We start from the raw sequence: 19,755 nt of genomic DNA on the forward strand, positions 1-19,755 counted from the left end.
GGCATACATGTCCATGAATCAATGGTTGCAAGTCTTAAGTGATATGATCATGGTATTCTTTAATGGCCACCCATTATGATGCACCCATCTCTGCTCTCATCTTTTTCCTCATTCTGGCCATTTAGGTTAAAATCACACAGCTCTGGATGTCCAATTCCCATTCTTTTTGTGGACCATATTTGAATTCAAAAGTTACCCAGGTCGGGTTTCCCGTGGGCCACTGATTCATAAGTAAAGCTCCATGGAACCTAGGAGCAAGCACGGTCTGCCCAGCTCACACAACCAAATCACCATCTGTAATGGATGCTAAGGCCAAATAATATTTCAGGTCACTTAAGAAGCCTATTTATATCTGCACAATCACATTTGAAGGTGAAGAAGAATGAAGCCTGGTCGTAGGCAGCAGTGACTGAAAACCAGCAGATAACAGATTCCTCTTTCATTGGATCTCCACATGGGATCTGGCCCAAAATAGATGAGAGAATATGTACTTCTTTTGAGCAAAAATGTCAAAATGGGTCATCTATGCCAGGCAGTACCTAAATAAAGACAAATCTGAAATGTACTGTTTATATTGCCATAACAATCTGTTGTAATCAGTGAGCCGATATGAGCTGCTCTCTCTCTAATTGTTTAAGTCTCCTCATTAACTCTCTGACCCACTTCTCCTTGTAAGATAAATATGTGTACTGACGCAAACAAATTGTGCGTCCTTTTTGTCTACCCACTGAACGTGGCCGAACAAGGATCAACTTTTAACCATCATCCTGCATTTATGACAGGACTCAGAAAGCATGAATTTCAATTCCATAAATTGTGATTTCTGACCCTCTTTAAAAAAGATTTTATCTGTTTTTGACTGTCTTTGCAGCTATAAAACCTTAAGCACTGTATCACAGGATGAGAAACTACTTTTTGTACCTCACTCTGAATGCTTACTAGCAAGCTTTATCTGATTCACTCCTCCATTTTTGTACATATCTGTGCCAACAGCTTGGGCAGACAGTGGCTTTTTTATTTGTAAAGACATAAACTTGCTTACATATATATATAAAATGAAATAATACACTTATACTTGTTAATGAGGGAATCTTTTAAGTTTGCCACTTCATTTCACAATATAGAAATGTTGTGCTTCTCTAAAAGGCTTTGTAGATCATTTTAACATTTTACAGAATTCTATTGATTATAAAAAATAATTAATGAGGTAAGTGCATCCTGTAACATAAATGTTTTTTGTTTTTTAATGTCGTGATAAAAGTAATGGCACCTAATCAAAGTTTCAAAGCTCCATGGATGGACGTTTGTGCCAAATTTTAGGAAATTCCCTGAAGGTGTTCATGAGATATTCATATTTTAAGAAGGACTAACTTGGAAAAAATCATAATTACCCTCACATACTGCAACAGTTTCAAAAGAACAAGTTACTTTAGTTGGTGCTGATACAGAGCTTCTGATCAGAGGTCCTGTTAAGAACTCACAGAGATTTCAATTTAATACTGATGCCTCTATATGACCTGCATGAGTAAAGGAGACCATCAGAGAAAAGATCGCCTATTCTCCTTCAGCTCAGACACCAGCCTTCGCTGCTTCGCCAGTCCTCGCTGGGAGTCAACAACATCATCACGCTGCTGGAGGCCCAGGCCGTACTGCTGGGCACGCTGAAGGGAAGTGAGGCACGGGAGAACAAGAATCAGGACTGTGCGGGGGCAGACTGTCAGAACTTGCTGTAGAAAAATGAGAGGTTTTCTAAAGGGAATCTAGTGCTTGGAAACATTTCCACCTTTTTTCCCCAGGGACCACAGAAATCAACACAAACCTATAGTATCCTTGTAGTAGCTTCAAGTCAGGTTTAACTATTTTGATGTTTTTTTTATTAAAAATGTCACCTTTACGAAATAGCAGCCACTCTTGCCACAAGTGAGAGGATAATGGTAAATACAGTACCAGATGTAGAGGAATTAGTGAAAAAACTAACCACGATAAGCTACTGGTCATGCCAGACTAAGTGAGGCTGTAGCAGCAAAAAGTCCCAAGTGTATTGAATTGACCAACAGTTAATTTCATTGCTTATGACAAATGGAATGTTATTTTTTCATTTACATAGTCTTGTTTTAATCATACTCAGTCACTTTTTGTAAGATATCATGAGAGCCATTGTATGAGAATACGTTGCAGTTTGTGTTAGTGGTACAAATGACGTCGCTCAGAAAGAACAGAGGAAGGAGGACTGGATTTAGAAAGCACAACTCTCAACACTTTATGAACACTGTGAAAAATACAAATTTCATCTTCACTGATTATACAGCTTTATACACATGTTTATCATAACATCATCATAACATAACATCATAAGCTAACTATCAAACAAGTCTTTAACAGTTTAATATATTGTCAGTTTTATGGCATAACAAAAATACTATTATGTATCAGTAGGAGTGCAATGCTTAAAAATACGACTCTAGGAAAGGTTAGTTTAGGGAGCCCACTATAATGTGTTTGGTGCAACTAGCTTAATTTAGAATAGCCAGTCACACAGCCCTATTTGTAGCTTTAGAAATAATAAATACTAGTTTGTATACAGATATACACAGTCCTTACTACTGAAGGCATAATGTTTCTCAATTAACTCAATGTCTCTGGCAGTCACTGTACCAAAATATGTCAACAAAATTAAATGATGCCCAGGTTTTCGTAGATTACATCATCAAGAGACAGGTCTGTGACCTTTGTTGTGCTCATACTGGCAGTAAGCAAGGTAGAGGATGAAGAGCAGGAGGGGATAGTGTTAGAGGATGAAGAAAGACTAGATGTTGGTGTTGTTTTGCAAACTTGGGCATAAAGATGGGCAAATGGGTCTGGTTTACTTTTATTTTTAAGAGAAACTTCATCCTTCTTGCCCATGGGCTCAGTATAAATCGGTTCATCATCTGCAAAACACTCAATTTTTCCTTTGCTCTGAATTTCAGTTTGTTTATTCTGGTCTTGACTGATTTTGTCGTACACCTCCGAGTAGACTGGATCTGGGTGATCGGTGGTGACACAGGGATGTGGAGCCCAGGGGTTAGTAGGGGGAGGGATGGTTTCTTTTGAGCTGGGAGGTTTGAGTGGGAGAACACTTGCAGGGTCTACATACAGAGCCATAGTCGGTCGGGCTTTTGGTACAGATTGGATGCAATCAGCTGGGTCAGCATATACAGCTTCTGATTGGCTGCCAAGATGACCTCCAGAGTGGCTGCCATGTGTAGGGACCAGTGGAAGAGGCATGAGGGTGATAGGAGCTGGCTGCACTGATACACTCTCTGACGAACCAACCGAATCTTCTTGAGCATGTGCACTCTCTTGTAAAGCAGCAGATTCACTTCCCTGTGTCTTCAGTTTGTTCTCCAGAGTGACAGCCATACTGGTCACATCTGGTATTTTGGGGAGAGGGGAATGAGCCCGTATTTTTGCTACAAGAACTTTCTCACCTTCTTGGTTTTGGTTGCCTAAAGTAACAGTTGAAGTCTTTCGATTGATGGTACTTTGAATCAGGGAGAATATTTTCTCAGCCTGCTGTGTCTCAAAGGTAAATGTTCCAGGACCAGAGTCACAGCGTCTACCTGCTTCAATGGTGATGCCCAGCTGGTAAGAAAAAACAAAAAGGCACACAAGTATGTTCACCAGCAATCCTAACTAAGAATGAAAAGCAATCCAAATCAACAGCCCAGTCATAATTCCTACCGGTGTGAAAATTGTATAATTCCGTTTTAATTGATACCTTATGAGCAGGTAAATGGGAAGTCTGGAATGTTAATGATATTGAAAACCTTACCTTATCTTTTCCATATCGTCGCAGCAGTTCGTACGACCATTCGCTAGCAATGTTCTTCTTCTGCGTTTCTCTCAGCAGCAGCGCCTCTCGCCCCACCTGCAGCCAGTATGACCCCTTCAGGCCGCAACGTGTCGCTGCATCCGTTCTCTGAACCGTCACCCAGAACTCTGAGGATGAAGAGAATATTTGTTGTCATTACAACAACTTGTAGTTTGATAAAGCCAATCACTGTTTTATTCCATAAAGTAAACATACTATTAAATAGAGTGACAACATCAATTTATAACAAACACCCTGTGGAGTTTCTGGTCACTGGTCTAGTTTCTATCTTAAGAAGATAAACTGCCGGCTTAATGCCATTCCTCTTGTTGGTAGCATTGCACCAACAAAGGCAGGGAAGAAGAAGACTGCAAATATTTTATGAGGATGTAAATACATACAACACATTTAATAGGGCCTCAAGGATGAACTAGGGCAGTCCTCGCCAAAATAAATTTGAATAATATAATGGTTGATTTAATTGACAGACCTGTAAAACACAGTTTCTTCACAAAGAATCACACAAAAGCACCACTTTAAATCTTGTGTTAACAAGAGATTTGCTCATACGTTTCTTGGAAATACATCATTCAGAATGAAAAGGCATTCAAAAATTACAAATTGACTCAAGAAATCTTAGTCTACTAAGGGAACGACCTATTAGTCAACTACGAGGGGCAGCGCTAGGATACACACAATGCATTTGGTGAGAGCACAAACATATCACAGGGTACAACACATGGTACCTTTAAGGTACAGTCCCAAGTTATGGCACTCTAAGTAAAAACATGCTCAAAGGTATAAAGTTTAGGAGTTACAGAAATTGATCCAGAACAAGACTTTCTACAATGTACAGTAGATTGCTGTATTTGCTGTATGTTGTTCAGCCTGGTTACTTTTCTGTTATATACAACACATTAAAAAAATCAAATCTCTTCAGAACCGGACAACAAGAGTTCAAGGGATAAAAAGATTAAGAGTTACAATAACAGAAGGTAACCAATGACAGCTGGTGAAAGGATGGGAGCAGAAATATAAAAAAACAGACAAAAACATAGGAACAGATTATTTACCTTCATCTGCTGAGGCATATATCTGGTTGTCCTCCATTTGAAGCTGATTGGAGTCTGAGCCAACGCTTCTCTGAGAGAGAGAGAGAGAGAGAGAGAGAGAGAGAGAGAGAGAGAGAGAGAGATGAGAGGGAAGAGAAACACACAGTTGTAAAATCCTTTAGAAAAGACAGTCTAGAGCAGCTTCGTAGTAGAGTGGTTACAGCACGTGCGTGTGTTTCAGGTTTATTTCAGCCTTGGAACCTTTGTAGCATGTCATACCCCTCTCTCTTCCCCTGTGTCTAAAACTGACAAATGAAGGTAAAAATGCAAAAAAATAAAATTAATTACTGTAGACCAGGTATTGTATACAGACTGATTTATGTACTAGCTACAAAATATGCTGCGTACTTATGGCCTGGACAAACAATTATCAAGATACTAACAATTAACACAATTGATTTTATTTCGGTTTCCCCCTCACCTGAAACGTGCTGCGACACAGTTTTTCCACCCACTCAACACACTCCTCCTTCAGTGCAGCAAACACCATCGTTCTGTCCCGAGTCTCCACACAAAATGCTGACATGTTCTCCTGCAAACAGCACAGATAGTAGCTTGTAGTATTTATTTAACTATCACTTATACATGAAACATGATAAACAACCAGAAAGGCTGACCATGGGACAGGCCTCCGCGTTTGGGGGGAGTCTGAGGACACTGATCAGCTCAGACAGTGGAACCACCTTCAGCTTCCTGTCCACATGAGGCTGGTAGTGTCTCCTGACCCCAGCCACATGATCACCTCCAGCACCGCCACCATAATAGAAGAACAGCATTGCTATATTAAGATTATTCATTGAGGAAACCAAACACATAACCTAAAATAAATCCCCACAGAATGAGGACATTGATTAAAAATAAATAAATGCAGAATTCATTATTTATTCACCTGGACGGTATTTGTTTCATAACATTCATCAAACTTACCTACAACAGTCACACACAATTTGCATTGTCGGGATTTGATTTTGAGCATAGAAAATATCCTCCAAGACTGCAAAAAGATTGGGTACATCTCAAGTCCCTGGTCATTTCCCGAGTCATGAGCAAGGATACACAAGAGAAGCCTTCATGGAAGTCTTTTAACGGCCGTCACACCCCCTCATTGTTTATCAGTTATTCGATTTGATGCTGCAGCTGTTCGGACTCATCTGATGTATCTCAACATCACTGAAGTTTCATACCAGATCTGTGATCTGTCTCCATACCCGAATGAAGACAGATCACAGATTAAACTCAGGTGTATCACTCTCAAGTTTTATATTTGCTTTGTTTTCCTATTCACCATTTGATTAAAATACATAGGTTAATTGTAGGTCTGAACAACAAAAGGACCAGAAACAATTTTCTTCTTTTTTTAAACTGCCCGTAGGCAAATAGTAGTGCACGAATAGTTGTCTGTCTCTATGTGTCAGCCATGCAATAATGGTGACCTGTCCATGGTGTACCCTGCCTTCGCCCAATGCCAGCTGAGATCGGCTCCAGCAGCTCTCTATTAGCATTAGTACAGTGCACATGTGCATCGACACAATCTCCATAAAAAGTCTCTTCAGCTGTTAAAGCCAATTGACAGCTCATCCAGCTGTGATCCAGCGCCACTGTCTTCAGAAACACACGTCACTTCACGTGACGCTTCAGAGGAAATCTCATTTCTATAAAAACATATTTCCTTGTTTCCTCTCTTGTTGCATGGTTTCCTTGCGTCTCTCCATGCATCTCTGTGGGGAAGAGACTAATCAAGTGAGGGAAACGTGGATGCAATTAAGAGACTTGGGATGTACCTTCTGCGAGCATAATAGCGGAATATGACCCACTAGAAAAGTGTGGTGGTGTCAGTATCTTAAGACACCTGGCCTTCTTCCTGTATTTTCACCTTTCTTCTTATTTGGCTGTGTTCAGGAACTCTCTGGGCTTCAGCAAAGAGCCTTTTGGCCCCATGGGGAGTGTAACCCCAGCCGATAGCAGCTTGCAGGGTGTGCAGTCCGTTCAGATCATCAGATACTGATACTTTATCACACCCCTCGGCATCTGATGTTGAGGCACAAGCATTACATCCATGGGCACAAGGCCCACTTCAGCTCCGTCTGATACAAAGCGGCCGTATTTGACAGGTGAGAATATATTGCTACGTCATTCTGTATTTCCCTTTTTCCTCTCTCTCTCATCTACCATGTGCAGAGTGGCTGTGTGTCTGTATACCCTGGCATACGAGCACAGCCGTCAGGTAGAAGCATGCCGTTTGGCAGCATTCATTCAAAATCCGGCAATGCGACATCTTCCCGAAAGGGTTGTTCAGAGGTGTGGTTGTGTTAATTTGTGCTTTAAAATGTAACTACCGTAAAACAATCAAAGAATAACGTTTTTTTTCTCTGATACACTGCTTTGTTCTCACAAACGCAACTCCTTCTCTCCATTCACTTTATAACTTGCTGGACAATCACTGCTTTCTCTCTCCCTTGCTTGCTCGTCAAGCCAAGGAGGAGTGTCAAATTTTGAATGCCGTTTACAAACAGTAAAATATTATACCTTTAAGTAGTATGAGTAGTTTTTTTAGCTGGTTATTTACACCAAAAAAAGAATATTTGTAGGTCATTGAACAAGTTCCTTACTCATAAGATAAACATTATTTTGTCGGCTGTATCTTGAGTGTTGACTTGTTTTTAATAATAAAGTTAATACTTAAATGTAGGTTAGCAATGTTTAAGCTGATAGGGCTCATATACCGGCCCATATATCTCAGGTGTTTACACTGCAGCAAAGCACTTTTTGTGCTGATTTACTTTTTATGTCAAAAAACATGCAGACATACATGTTTTAGAAAAGAAACACAAAGGCGAACAGTAAAATTATCAAACTGTTAGTTTTCAACATCTATCCCGGTATACGGACCAACTTTCTGCCTTAACTTTGATCTACTACACTAACTGTTGTGCATCCACACAATGTTTCCCATGCAATGAGGGATCATTACCATTATTATTTTTCAGATGTGCTAGTTTTCAGTTTTACCTTTAAACTAGTATCTCAAGTAGTTTAGATAATCTGGCTACACTGTTGGCTTGTTTGAAGGGGTTTTCCAGCAAATTTAACATTGCACCTCCATACATTTGGGAGACTTGCAAGACACACATAACTAAAAATGGTAAAAACATTGATGCAGTAGACACTAGATATCCAAAATGTAGTCCCTAGTATGTGTCAAGCTCCAAAAATTCCTGATCCTTAATTTCCCATAATGCAGCTCAATAGGATACTTTATTAGACTGCTATTAGACTGCCGAAAGCCCAAATCTTTTAAATGCCATGCCTCAGTTTGTGACACAAGTTTTCCCTAAAAATCATCGTCAGAGTTATTTATTATTATTTTGTACACTTTTAGAAAGCTCTTCCAGAACAGAAGATATTATACCACAGTTATCACAGGCTGAATATTACCACCCAGAGTACACTGAACTTCATGTGTAAAATCAATAGTGTCCCCCTTTATGATCATTTGACTGCTTGTGTGTGGTGTGTTTAGCAGTATCATTAGATCTCAGTTAGTTAGTAACTAGTATTAAATTAAACCTAAGTTCTGATGTCCTGGAACATTCTTTCACCGTATTGGGACAAATAGTGACTGAAGTAGAAAAGGTAACTACCTCCCATATTCTGGATTTCCAGTCGACCCACTCCACCACTACTGGGGGGAAACAGATACAACCACACTGGCTTCCATTTCTGAGAAAAGAAACCGAGAGATGATTAATGACAGAGAAAGTTAATGTTCATTCTTACTCACTCCACTCTCTACTGGACTCCATGTGTAATACTCTCCTCCAAGCGAGAGCATACATTCACCCTCTGAAAATTTGCACAAGTGTAGCCAGCCAATCAGACCGTGCCTACTGGAATATGTGCAGACCCTACAGGACAGAACGTAGCACACATCTCTGCTTGACATCCTCTTTCTCTTCAGCGAATGGCGATTTGCCCACTGACTGCCTACCTCCAAGGATGGAATCGCAGCTTTAAGAACCTTATCAGTGCCTGTTATGTCCTGGCCTTATCACCAGGATGGATCTTTATGACGCATGCTTTGAGTGCCTTGGTATGGACCGCACAGAGAGTGGTCGTCAGCAACCACCAGCCTATACGGCCTGCTGAGCGCTGCTCAAGATTTAACACCAGCAGTGGTGGGATCATTTCCGACGCTTCAATGTGATGCTTTGCTGCAATGAGAGCAGGCCGGAGCTTGATATTGTGTCCCCACTCTAGCCGGCAGTGTTACAGCACTGCCTCTGGTCATCCCTGTTGAGACACCGGCTTCGCATACAAATGATGTAAATGACAATATCTTCATGTTTGTGGCAGGGCATCGCAGCCCCCCTTGCTTACACCCAAGTAGATGAGCCGCCTCTGCCATAGTTTTTACAGCCCGGCCCAGGTCTGGTGGATTTTCTCAATGTGCAGGGATGCACGGAGACATCTTATCTCAGCAGAGATCCAGTACCTGTTACATGTGTGGCCCCAATGGAGGAAAGACACATCAATCCCCTCGAGCTACAGTGTTCTTGGTCCTCGAACACTTCAGGCCCCTGATACAGGCTAGGCACGTGTTGGTGAGGACCGACAATTGCAAGACGGTGGCATTCATCAACTGGCATGAAGGAGGTCGGTCTGCCTGCCTGTTTAGGATGGTGGAGTGCCTGTGGTTGTGGGCCTCAGAGCACCTGTTCTTTCTGAAAGCTCTCCAAATTATCGTGTCTGGAAAGCAGAAGTGGATCTGTTTGTCAACTGACGCAATACCCACTGACTGCTATGGTCCTCCCTAGCGAAGGGTCCCTTTGAGCCTCTGGAGTGCGGCTGCTTGCACTGACCTCAGCTAAGAGAACGACCCAGGATTGGTTTAGAGGATGGGGTGTGTGTCCATTGCATTGCACCCGAGCCCTCCCTTGAGGACATAATATAGCTACGCACATGCTCCAGGACGTACAACCTGGGTTGGATGGGTGTCCCTACTTCTCTGCCGTGGTGCTCTAGGTTACATAGAAGTAGGTGGGCTGCGGCGAGTAAGCTTTGGGTGGTCAGGATCAGTGTTAATGGGTGGATGTTACGTTGCAGCAGGGCGTACATTCATTGTGCTCCACCCATTGTGCCCATAGAGTCCAGTAGAGTGCAACGCCTGTGTGAGTTGGAACGAAAGTTACAATATTGTTAGCCTAGTTTTATAAGCACAGGTGGTCCCCTCTACCAAGTGGGCCGTGCAGCTCCTACACCGCTGGCTGAAGAGGGTGTATTTGGGTAGGCACGTCCTGATTGGCCGGTTACACTTATGCAAATAGAGTCCAGTAGAGGGCTCCGCCTGTTCTTATAGAAATAGGTTTAAAATATTGCAAGCTTCGTTATGACAGGTCAGGATAACACTGGCTACAATACAATACAACCGTGTCACTAGCATGTAAATAAATCTACATCACATACAGTAGTTAAAATTTATGATGGATTACATACTTTTCTCCTCCTCTACATGAATCCATTTTTTTCTCCTACGTATATGCACCAACTCCAACCTAAACCTTTTTCTTGTGAATGGGCTTGTCAGTTTTAACTCCCACATATGACACAGACGGTAAACATTAGTCCTTTCCTCTCTGTGCTTTCCATATATGGAAGTCCAGAGGAGTGTCAGATTGTGAGGGCAAACCACCACGTTACCTCTGACCCAGTCCTTCCTTCAAAACAAAAGAGGGAGTGCGTGGCTTGTTTCTGAAGTTTACAGGGCTGTTAAGGAACAAATGTTACAGGACTGCATATTATATAGCATTACTCGAAGTACCTCATGTTTCATGTAATGCATGTAATGTAAACTCTGAACATATACAGCAGATTAACAGTGATTTATAATGGACACTTTGTATTTCTATACCAGTTTCAGGTTAGAGTTGTGATAGTTGAGTTTAAGATTAAAGTCTAGAGATTCAATCAAATGGCCTCTGCAGTGATACTGAAAAGCATGAGCATGCAGCTGTCAGTGCTGCACAGGAATGTGTAGTGTTGAAACTGTGCTGTGTTTCAACTTGTTAATTTGGATTCCTGCTCTGGAGTCTCGTTTGAGCAACACACAGAAAGGCTGAGAGAACTCACAATTCGTTCTCTCAGCTAACTGTCTATGTATCTCTCTAACTATCTGAATGAACCCAGGACAAGATCATATATTATAATTTTGTTCTATGTATGTTTCTATTTACTTATTCACTGTAGCGTAAAGTCAGTTGTCTGGCAATGTTCTTATTAGGTTGATATTACATTTTTATTTCTGTAATCATGACAAAGCAATTATTATCTATTATTATCTAAAACTGCTAGAAAACAAGGCTGTCTATTCAATCCAATGCCCTATCAGGCTCATAAATGATCACTGCTACTGAGAAACAGCAATGTTCAAATCTGTTATGTACTCACTTTTCCAGCTTTGTGTGGTTGAAGATAAACCTTCCCTGATGTGGTCTGAGAGTCCATTTGGAAAGCAAATCTGCTTCAGTTCTGGCCTCTGGATTCAGAAAGACGTATGAGGTTTTCTTTTCTTTCTTTTTTTATCCTTCGGTGAATACTAGAGTTTGGGCGGGCCCACTGTGAGACATTCTTGAAATTTGATCCTCACCTGGTACATAAAGGCTGAACATGTAGAGGTGTAGCCATGATTCCAACAGTGAGGAGAACAGAGTTTAAGGGTAATTCAATGTTTCAATTTACGTTATGACACCATCTATATCTACATATTTTTATATACACACATCAATCAACTCTTAGAATTAGAGATTTTAGTGTTAATAATAGAAGTTCTGTAGGGTGCTATGGACTAATAATTATAATGAACAAACACTTCACACACTTGCTTTCATGATAGTAAGGACTTGTAGTTCACAGAACATAAAATACAAACGCCTTACAATACAATTATTTACAGGGGTCCAACTTGTCATTGGCCCTACTGTCAATGATAAACTGGTAAATGGTAAATGGACTTGTACTTGTATGGCACTTTTCTAGTCTTCCAAAGCTTTAACATTACATGTCATTCACCCATTCACACTGTTCATACACTGATAGCAGGGGTTACCATGCAAGGTGCCACGTGCGCATCAGGACTACCTAACAGCCACACCCCATTCATTCACCGTGGGCACAGCCATCAGGAGAAACGTGGGGTTTAATGTCTGCCCAAAGCCACATCGACAGGGATCGAACCACCAATCCTCTGATTGAAAGACCCGCTCTACATCTGAGCCACGGCCGCCCCTGATCAATTTAAGACAGCTTGTATTCAGCCGTTTTAAAAAAACACAGCCTCTATCCATCCATTATGTACAATTCTTGACCCATCTCTGAAGTACTAGACAACTTGTCCCTGAGCAACTCCTTCAAGTTATTTTAGGGAATCATTTTTTTGATGAATTCCACTATACTGAAACTACATTGTTAAGAGTCACAAATGGCAGCTGAGGGGGGGAGACACACGACACACACTTCATCTTATTCTTACTTGATATAAGCACTGACCCCCCGTCAGCTGCCATTTGTGACTGTTAACAATGCAGTTTCAGTATAGTGAAATTGATATCAAGCATCTATATCTCTATATATATATATATATATATATATATATCTCTCTCTCTCTCTCTCTCTCTCTCTCTCTCTCTCTCTCTCTCTCTCTCTATATATATATGCTTGTTTAAAAAAGGAGATGCACTTATGATTTCTGGTGACTAGTAGTTCTCTTGAATACCTATGTTGAATATACTTATGGTAAGTCGCATTGAATAAAAGCGTCTGCTAAAAGACTGAAATGTAATGCAACGTAATCATTCTTATTGCTCTATGGTTTCTATATTATTTAGTTCATTGTATTTGTATGTTTTTTGAATGCTGTTTTTTCTTGTATGTTTTTCATCTACGCTTAGTATTAGTTTTATCCATACTGATGTTACTGGAAAGTACGGAGGGGATATGAAGGGAAAGAAAAATCAAATGTTTAGGGAAAAAACCTGTACATTTGTACAAAAGTTTTTCGTAAAGGTTTTTAGCAGGATCTCGCAAAACTTCATGTTACGTAATTTGTACTACGAACCCAAAAAGGTACTTCCGAGGCTCATCAAAGCAGAAGAGTCTTGTAGAGGGATTTGGAACGTTTCCTGCTGTCAAGGGAGGTCCCGAAAGAGGACATCATACACATGTTAAAAAGACAAGGTGGGCCGAAAAAACAATCAACGTAGTAACTTAAAAACACAGATCCTGAAAAAGTAAAAACTTTACAAATGTTTTGCTAGCTGTAGCTAAAATGAATGCTCACCACTTCACTGCCTTCTTGTCGGTTATGCCAGTTCAGCCATAGATATTTAGTAGATATTTAGTTACGATCCAACAATCGTACGTAGTTAGGTTATAGATGTCCAGCTATGCGTCTTCTATTGCCGTCAAAAGTAGTTAGTCTAATTGAATAGCTCACTTCTGTTAGTTACTTCTGTAATTACTTCTGTCACAAAATAGTATTTTTGTGGCCAGGTTTGACGTTACAAAAGATTTATTGGTGACTACATGCCTAAAGAGAAAATAATATCATAGTGTGACCAATTTAGAGGTAACGTTACAGATGGCTGAAAGAGGTAGGCTTGATCTTGCTCGTCATACTAGTGGCTAACATTAAATGAACTAGCTTTGCAAGAAACGGAAGTCAGGAAAGCAACCCTTGTCATTGATCATACTTCAATGTGAACTAATACATTAAGAACACAATTTGATCTCCGTTTACAGTTTTATCAATGAACTAATGTCAGGCAGGCCTGAACAAGACCAAAACTACTTTCAAAATAACTTTGCAGGCACTTGGATCAACCAAGAGACTACGGACAGAGCACTGTTTTTTGCTGAAGTATTACCGTGAACGTCATTCTGCAACAGAATAAATGTTCTGCCACTTGCTGGGCTGTTCATTAAACTGGAAACTACACTTGATTAATTTAAAAAAATTGATAAAGATACTCTTATACAGAAATTAAGAGCTACAATAGGAACAAAAGAAGAATCAGAACCGTTTATTTTGCCAGAGAATGTTGCACATACAAGGAATTTTACTTGGTGGAACCTGTTAAGTCGAAAAAAGTCCATTTATGCATTTGTACAATTTATGGATATGAATATTTTTGTTACCGAATTTGTTTTTTAAATCTGCTTAAAACAAACAAACAATCTAAGACATTTTTACAAACTCCAAACACCATTCTACACAACTATTGTACGTAAATAAAAGATTTATCACAAAATCACATATTTCTAGCCATAACTCGCTCTTCTCCGAGTTAGCATAACAAAGCTAATGGTTAGCATAGGCAACCGAGATAGCAAAAAGCACGAGCATTCGACACAGATTCCAGAACTACCATCAGATCGTCTCTCTGGTAAACCCTCACAAGGCTGTGAGCAAACAAACACCAGAAACACAATGCGTAATATCCTTCAAAATCATCCAAAGCTCCTTACCTTTTCGTTGTTCTGCTGTAAATCTCCGCTTAATTCCATCAACAATATTTCTACGTATTTCCAGTGCGTCTCTGAAATGTCCCCGTGTAGAAACAAGGGTCTGTCTAACAAAGGCGCCATGGGGTAAGGGGATTTATTTTAGGCGAGCTTTTGCGCACGTTTCAAGTGACGCGCCACGGTTTTACTCCCCACTGGCTAACGCTTCTGTCAATCAAAATCACGAGGGGTTTGTTCAATAGCCAGAACTCAGATGCTTCTAAGGAGGGTCCATTGACTGAAATCGACCAACCATAGGCTGAGCTAGGAGACCTGCACTGGAAGACAGATGAGAAAATCCCATGGATGACAGACATAAACAGGCTCAGAGAGGATCTAGGTTCTCTAAATGATGCCAAACTGCTGCATATGATAGATTGAACACTATTAGTCATAAAAGAAGTGAAATATATAATTATATACTATATAAAATTACAATGGAACAGCTGGAACCAATTGACATTTTGGTTGACCTCGGCTGAAAGTTCTGCACTCAAACCTCTCTAGCTCTTGAATGCTTCACTTTATCAAAGAACAAATTGTGCAGAGAGACCCTCAACCTATTGGGCTATGATCTGGGAGAGGTTTGAGCTTTCAACTACAACATAAAAAAAAAAAATGTATAATCGGAGATAAAGAATTTCAATTTGTGCTGTGTTCCATCTTAATGTTCTCTTAACCAGTAACGTATATACTGATATTTACAAATCTGAACAAATCTCACAAGTGTCAGCTTTCTAAAATATCCAAACTATTAAAATACACCTTATATTTAGACGAAAAACACTCTCTTTACTATGGATATGCAATAATCGAGGAGAGGCCTACAAATAGGCTTAGGGATTAATAGGTTAAACAGTCAACACAGTGCAAAAAGTAGAACATAAAGAAAGTTACAATAAAATATAAAATAAAGTGCACAGACAAACAGTACTTTAAACAAGTGTAATTTAGTGTAATGTAAAAGTGTCAAGTGTATTTAAATATTAAGGGATGTGCAGGGGAGTGTATTGGTGGTAAATTGTCCTGGGGATAACAGAGTTAGTGGGGGTCCTTTATATATAGTTGGGGGGGGCTTTATTGATGAACCCAAATGCAGATGGGAAAAAACTGTTCATGTGGCGTGAGGTCTTGGTCCTGCCAGATGGAATAGGCTTGAACAGTTTGTGTCCAGGGTGAGAGGGATCTTTCTTGCTCGCTTCAGGGTCCTTGAAGCAAACAAGTCATGGAGGGACAGCAGATTGCAGCCAAACACCCTCTCAGCAGAGCGAATGATAAACTACAGCCTGCCCTTGTCCTTGGCTGTAGCATACCAGACCATGATGGAGGAGCAGAGGATGGACTCAATGATGGTTGTGTAGAAGTGCACCATCATTGTCTTTGGCAGGTTGAATTTCTTCAGCTGCCTCAGGAAGTACATCCTCTGCTGAGCCGTCTTGGTGATGGAGCTGGAATTAAGCTCCCACTTGAGGTCCTGGATTATGATGGAGCCCAGGAAGCGGAAGGACTGGGAGGAGTCACACAGGGTGATGGGGGCAGGTATGGCTGCATTCTTCCGGAAATCCACAACCATCTCCACTGTCTTTAGAGCGTTGAGCTCTAGGTTGTTTAGACCGCAACAGGTCACCAGATGGTCAATCTCCCACCTGTAGGCGGACTCATCCCCACCAGAGATGAGTCCAATGAGGGTGGTGTCATCCACAAAGTTCAGGAGCTTGACGGACTGGTGACTGGAGGTGCAGCTGTTCGTGTACAGGGAGAAGAGCAGAGGGGGAAAAACGCAGCCTTGGGGGGGAACTGGTGCTGATTTTTCGGGAGGCTGAAATGTTTTCCAAGCTTCACGTGCTGCTTCCTGTCAGACAGGAAGTCTGTTATCCACTTGCAGGTGGAGTCGGGCATGTGCAGCTGGGAGAGCTTGTCATGCAGCAGAGACGGGATGATGGTGTTGAAAGCAGAGCTGAAGTCCACAAACAGGATCCTAGCGTAGGTTCCCGAGGAGTCCAGATGCTGGAGGATGAAGTGAAGGGCCATGTTGACTGCGTCTGTTGCCTTTGTAGGTGAACTGCAGGGGGTTCAGGAGTGGGTCAGTGAGGGTTTTTAGGTGGGACGGGACAAGGCGCTCAAAATACTTCATTTCATGACAACAGAGGTCAGGGCGATGGGCCTGTAGTCATTAAGTCCTGTGATCCTTGTTTTTTGGGGGACGGAGGTGATGGTGGAGGCCTTGAAGCAACAAAATTACATCATTGTAACGGGTGTAGTAAGGACCCAGGAGCAGTACGACAAACACCAGGGACGATTTGAATCAAAGCTTTATTCTCTTCAGAACACACAACAGGTTGAATCTTCACAGGAATACAGCGGCAGGCTCTCTTGGTCGGGGACAGAAGGCTGAGTGAATTACTGGGGCAGAGGCAAGGCAGGGTAGTCACAAACAGGCAGGGTCGGTATCTCGGGGTCGGGGACAGAAGGCTGAGTGAATTACCCGGGCAGAGGCAAGGCGGGGTAGTCCAAGACAGGCAAGGTCGGTAACGGGAAATCAGTCCAAAGGGAAACGCTGGAAGGTCTTGCATGTGTAATGGTAATTTTTTACGTAGTATGTATATATATATATATATATATATATATATATATATATATATATATATATATATATATATATATATATATATATATATATTCTACTCAGTATATTGTATTCATGCATAAGTAATTTTGCTCTGGACTTTGTTGAACTTCACCGTGTCTCTGTTGTGCAAAAGAAGGATTCTCCCTTGCCTGTTCACATAGATAACTAACTGTGTTGTATGAGAATGTTCCATGCCAAGGCCTTTGGGCTACTTGTTTTGGTTGCTGGCCATTTGTTTTTGATCAGTCTGAGACCGAAATGTCTGTAATGTTGGCTATCGGCCCCCCACCTTTGCTCATTCTGTATAAAGAAAGCTTGTTCACTTTTTTCTTGGTTCTTCCTCACTGAGACTGTACGCATTCTGTTGTGATGATTGAACCTTCTCTGCGCAGAGAATAAATACTTAAAAGACAACCTGGTTTTTGGTATCATGTATTTCAGCATTAGAAGATTCAAGCAAAGCAGGTATAGGAATATTTTCCACCACACATGGAAGTGGAGAACAATCTGGCAGTGTGTGTGTGTGAGACTGGGGTCTAAATAGTAGGTGCAGCAGAGAGAGCAGGTGAGAGTGATTGGGCTGATGAGGAGGGTGTGACTAACAGGTGCACAGAATGAGCTGATTAGGTGAGTGAGAGAAAGAGTGACAGGAGAGAAGGGGCAGAGCTGTGACAATCATAGACAAAAAAAACGAGGTGTGTTCCAGAAGCAAGCTGAAGGGATGGCAAGACAGGCAAATAATGCAAGAGAAGGGACATCCTGGAAGATTGAAGATGGCTTCATTTTATCAGTAATAATTAAAAGAGGACGAGGAGAAGCGAGCTGAAGACTTTGCCTTTGATGTCTGTGATTTTAAAAGAAACCAGATTCCTTCAGATGACACTGTTGGGAGACTTCACCCAGAAACCAATCTGAAGCTAATTCAATTTTACATTTGCACAAAAGAAGAAGCACCTTCAACAAATCAAGCCTCATCTGAAGTGGATCCATGTATGCAGATGATTCGATAACAAGTCTACTGGAGCATGGACATCCGACGGTGACAGTAGTGAACAGGTTTGAGGCAATAGGAAAAATATTTGTTATAAATAATGACAAGGCAGGTGGAAAGAGCTGGTGCTGGTGATAACACATCCATGTATGTCACCCTAGTGTTTGTCAAAAAAATTCTATCCACATACACCTATACTGTCATTTCAATCAGGAGAGACAAGTGACTGATTAGTAGTTAACATTTTATTATGACGGAATGATGCATTAATTAGTTACACAGAAATTATTTGGCGCTTGAACTCGCCGAGGAGATTTGTGATCGAGTTGTGATTGCCCTGAGCGGCAACAATATCAATCCCCCCGAGGAGTCCAGACACTGGTGGTGGTGGCTGGAGGATCGGCTGGAGTTGGCTGGAGATGGTGATGGAGTGCTGAATCGGCGAAGACGGATGGTGCTGGGGAGGAGGAGGGTCGCATGAAACAGCAGCAGACGCTGGCGGCGGGGATGCAGCGCCTTTAAAAGTAGACAGCAGCATGCTGATAGGCTGACGAAGAGGGTGTGCCAGAGCGCTATTGGCTGAGGGCGACCCGGCTGACAAACAGCTGATTGAGTCTATGACACCTCTGACAGTGACAGCCGGTATAGAGTACGTGCTGCTAGTGGGAGAGCCGTATGGAGAAAGGCCTTTAAGCCTAAGCATGAGGGGATAGTCTTCCTGTCTGAACTTGCGCTAGAGCTTCATTTCTGTTGGTTTGACCTTAACCCAGTTTAGAGGATGAGTTTAAGATTGTGTTTTTGTTGCTAAGAAAGATTACAGAGCTGTCCATCGCTGGTAGAAGTGTGAATTAATTGTGGGCCTTTCTCAATATGCGTGAACTTTTGAAATGTCATCAGTTTCAGCCCAAGTACTGTTCCAATTCGGGGAAACTAACACCTGTGTTAATGTCAGGCGTTTTGTTAATATATCTATCTTAACCTCCTCCCAATGTAGACTTTGTCGGTCTACAATAATGTCACGTCGTTTCCTAAAGGAGGCATTTGCTGAAACAACGCCGACGTTCATCTTTGGACATCCTCTGTTTAGCCAATGATGAAAATACAAAACTCAAACCAACTCAACCACTACATGTCCCTGTTTGCCCACACTTTTGTCTAAGAAGTGGAGAAAAGGGGCTCTGACATGACACGTCATGTCAAAAGCGACTTACAATAACTGTATTCAACATAGGTATTCAAGAGAACTATTAGTCACCAGAAGTCATAAGTGCATCTCCTTTTGACACCTGTGATAGAATTTTGTTAATGCTGAGAAATTTACTATAGTATTGACTGGCCATCGACTCTCCGGTGAAATAATCAACTGAACTGCACGCATATTGGTCCAGTAACTCAATAACTGACCGTAAAGGCTACCAATCTGTGTCACTACAGGGACTCATGTCCTGACCGGTTTAACAGCCTCTTTTCCAGCTCAATATTTAGGGTTGGTGTTAACCAAGCAATATTTTTTGAGGATGTATAACTAAGTACATTTAATGTGACTCTTAACTGCCTACTTGCATAATACATGAATTTCGACAGTATCGAACATGGCTGTTATGCACATACCAGA

The 19,755-nt window shown here is 41.3% G+C and overlaps 1 protein-coding gene across 1 annotated transcript; it reads right to left on the bottom strand.

The window, feature by feature from the left end:
• Window positions 1-2,142: 2,142 nt before the first annotated feature.
• LOC137885018 (docking protein 1-like) lies at window positions 2,143-11,494 on the bottom strand. The gene is made up of 7 exons (XM_068727143.1): window positions 11,410-11,494; window positions 8,607-8,685; window positions 5,583-5,707; window positions 5,387-5,497; window positions 4,927-4,996; window positions 3,815-3,981; window positions 2,143-3,624 (listed from the first exon to the last, which is right to left on the bottom strand). Exons 1-7 carry the CDS (start codon window positions 11,464-11,466, stop codon window positions 2,674-2,676), a joined length of 1,560 nt encoding a protein of 519 aa, XP_068583244.1. The 5' UTR covers window positions 11,467-11,494; the 3' UTR covers window positions 2,143-2,673.
• Window positions 11,495-19,755: the final 8,261 nt, after the last annotated feature.

This window comes from Cebidichthys violaceus, unplaced genomic scaffold (assembly GCF_023349555.1).
Source record: "Cebidichthys violaceus isolate CVI_PGR_0920_01 unplaced genomic scaffold, fCebVio1.0.p SCAF_4, whole genome shotgun sequence".
Classification (NCBI taxonomy): Eukaryota; Metazoa; Chordata; class Actinopteri; order Perciformes; family Stichaeidae; genus Cebidichthys; species Cebidichthys violaceus.

Coding starts and splice junctions, on each gene's coding strand:
- LOC137885018 (XM_068727143.1), bottom strand. CDS start 11,466: ATGGACTCTCAGACCACATCAGGGAAGGTTTATCTTCAACCACACAAA. Junction 4,997..5,386: donor TGTGTCGCAGCACGTTTCAG/GTGAGGGGGAAA, acceptor TCTCTCTCTCAG/AGAAGCGTTGGCTCAGACTC. Junction 3,982..4,926: donor ATATGCCTCAGCAGATGAAG/GTAAATAATCTG, acceptor CTTCATCCTCAG/AGTTCTGGGTGACGGTTCAG.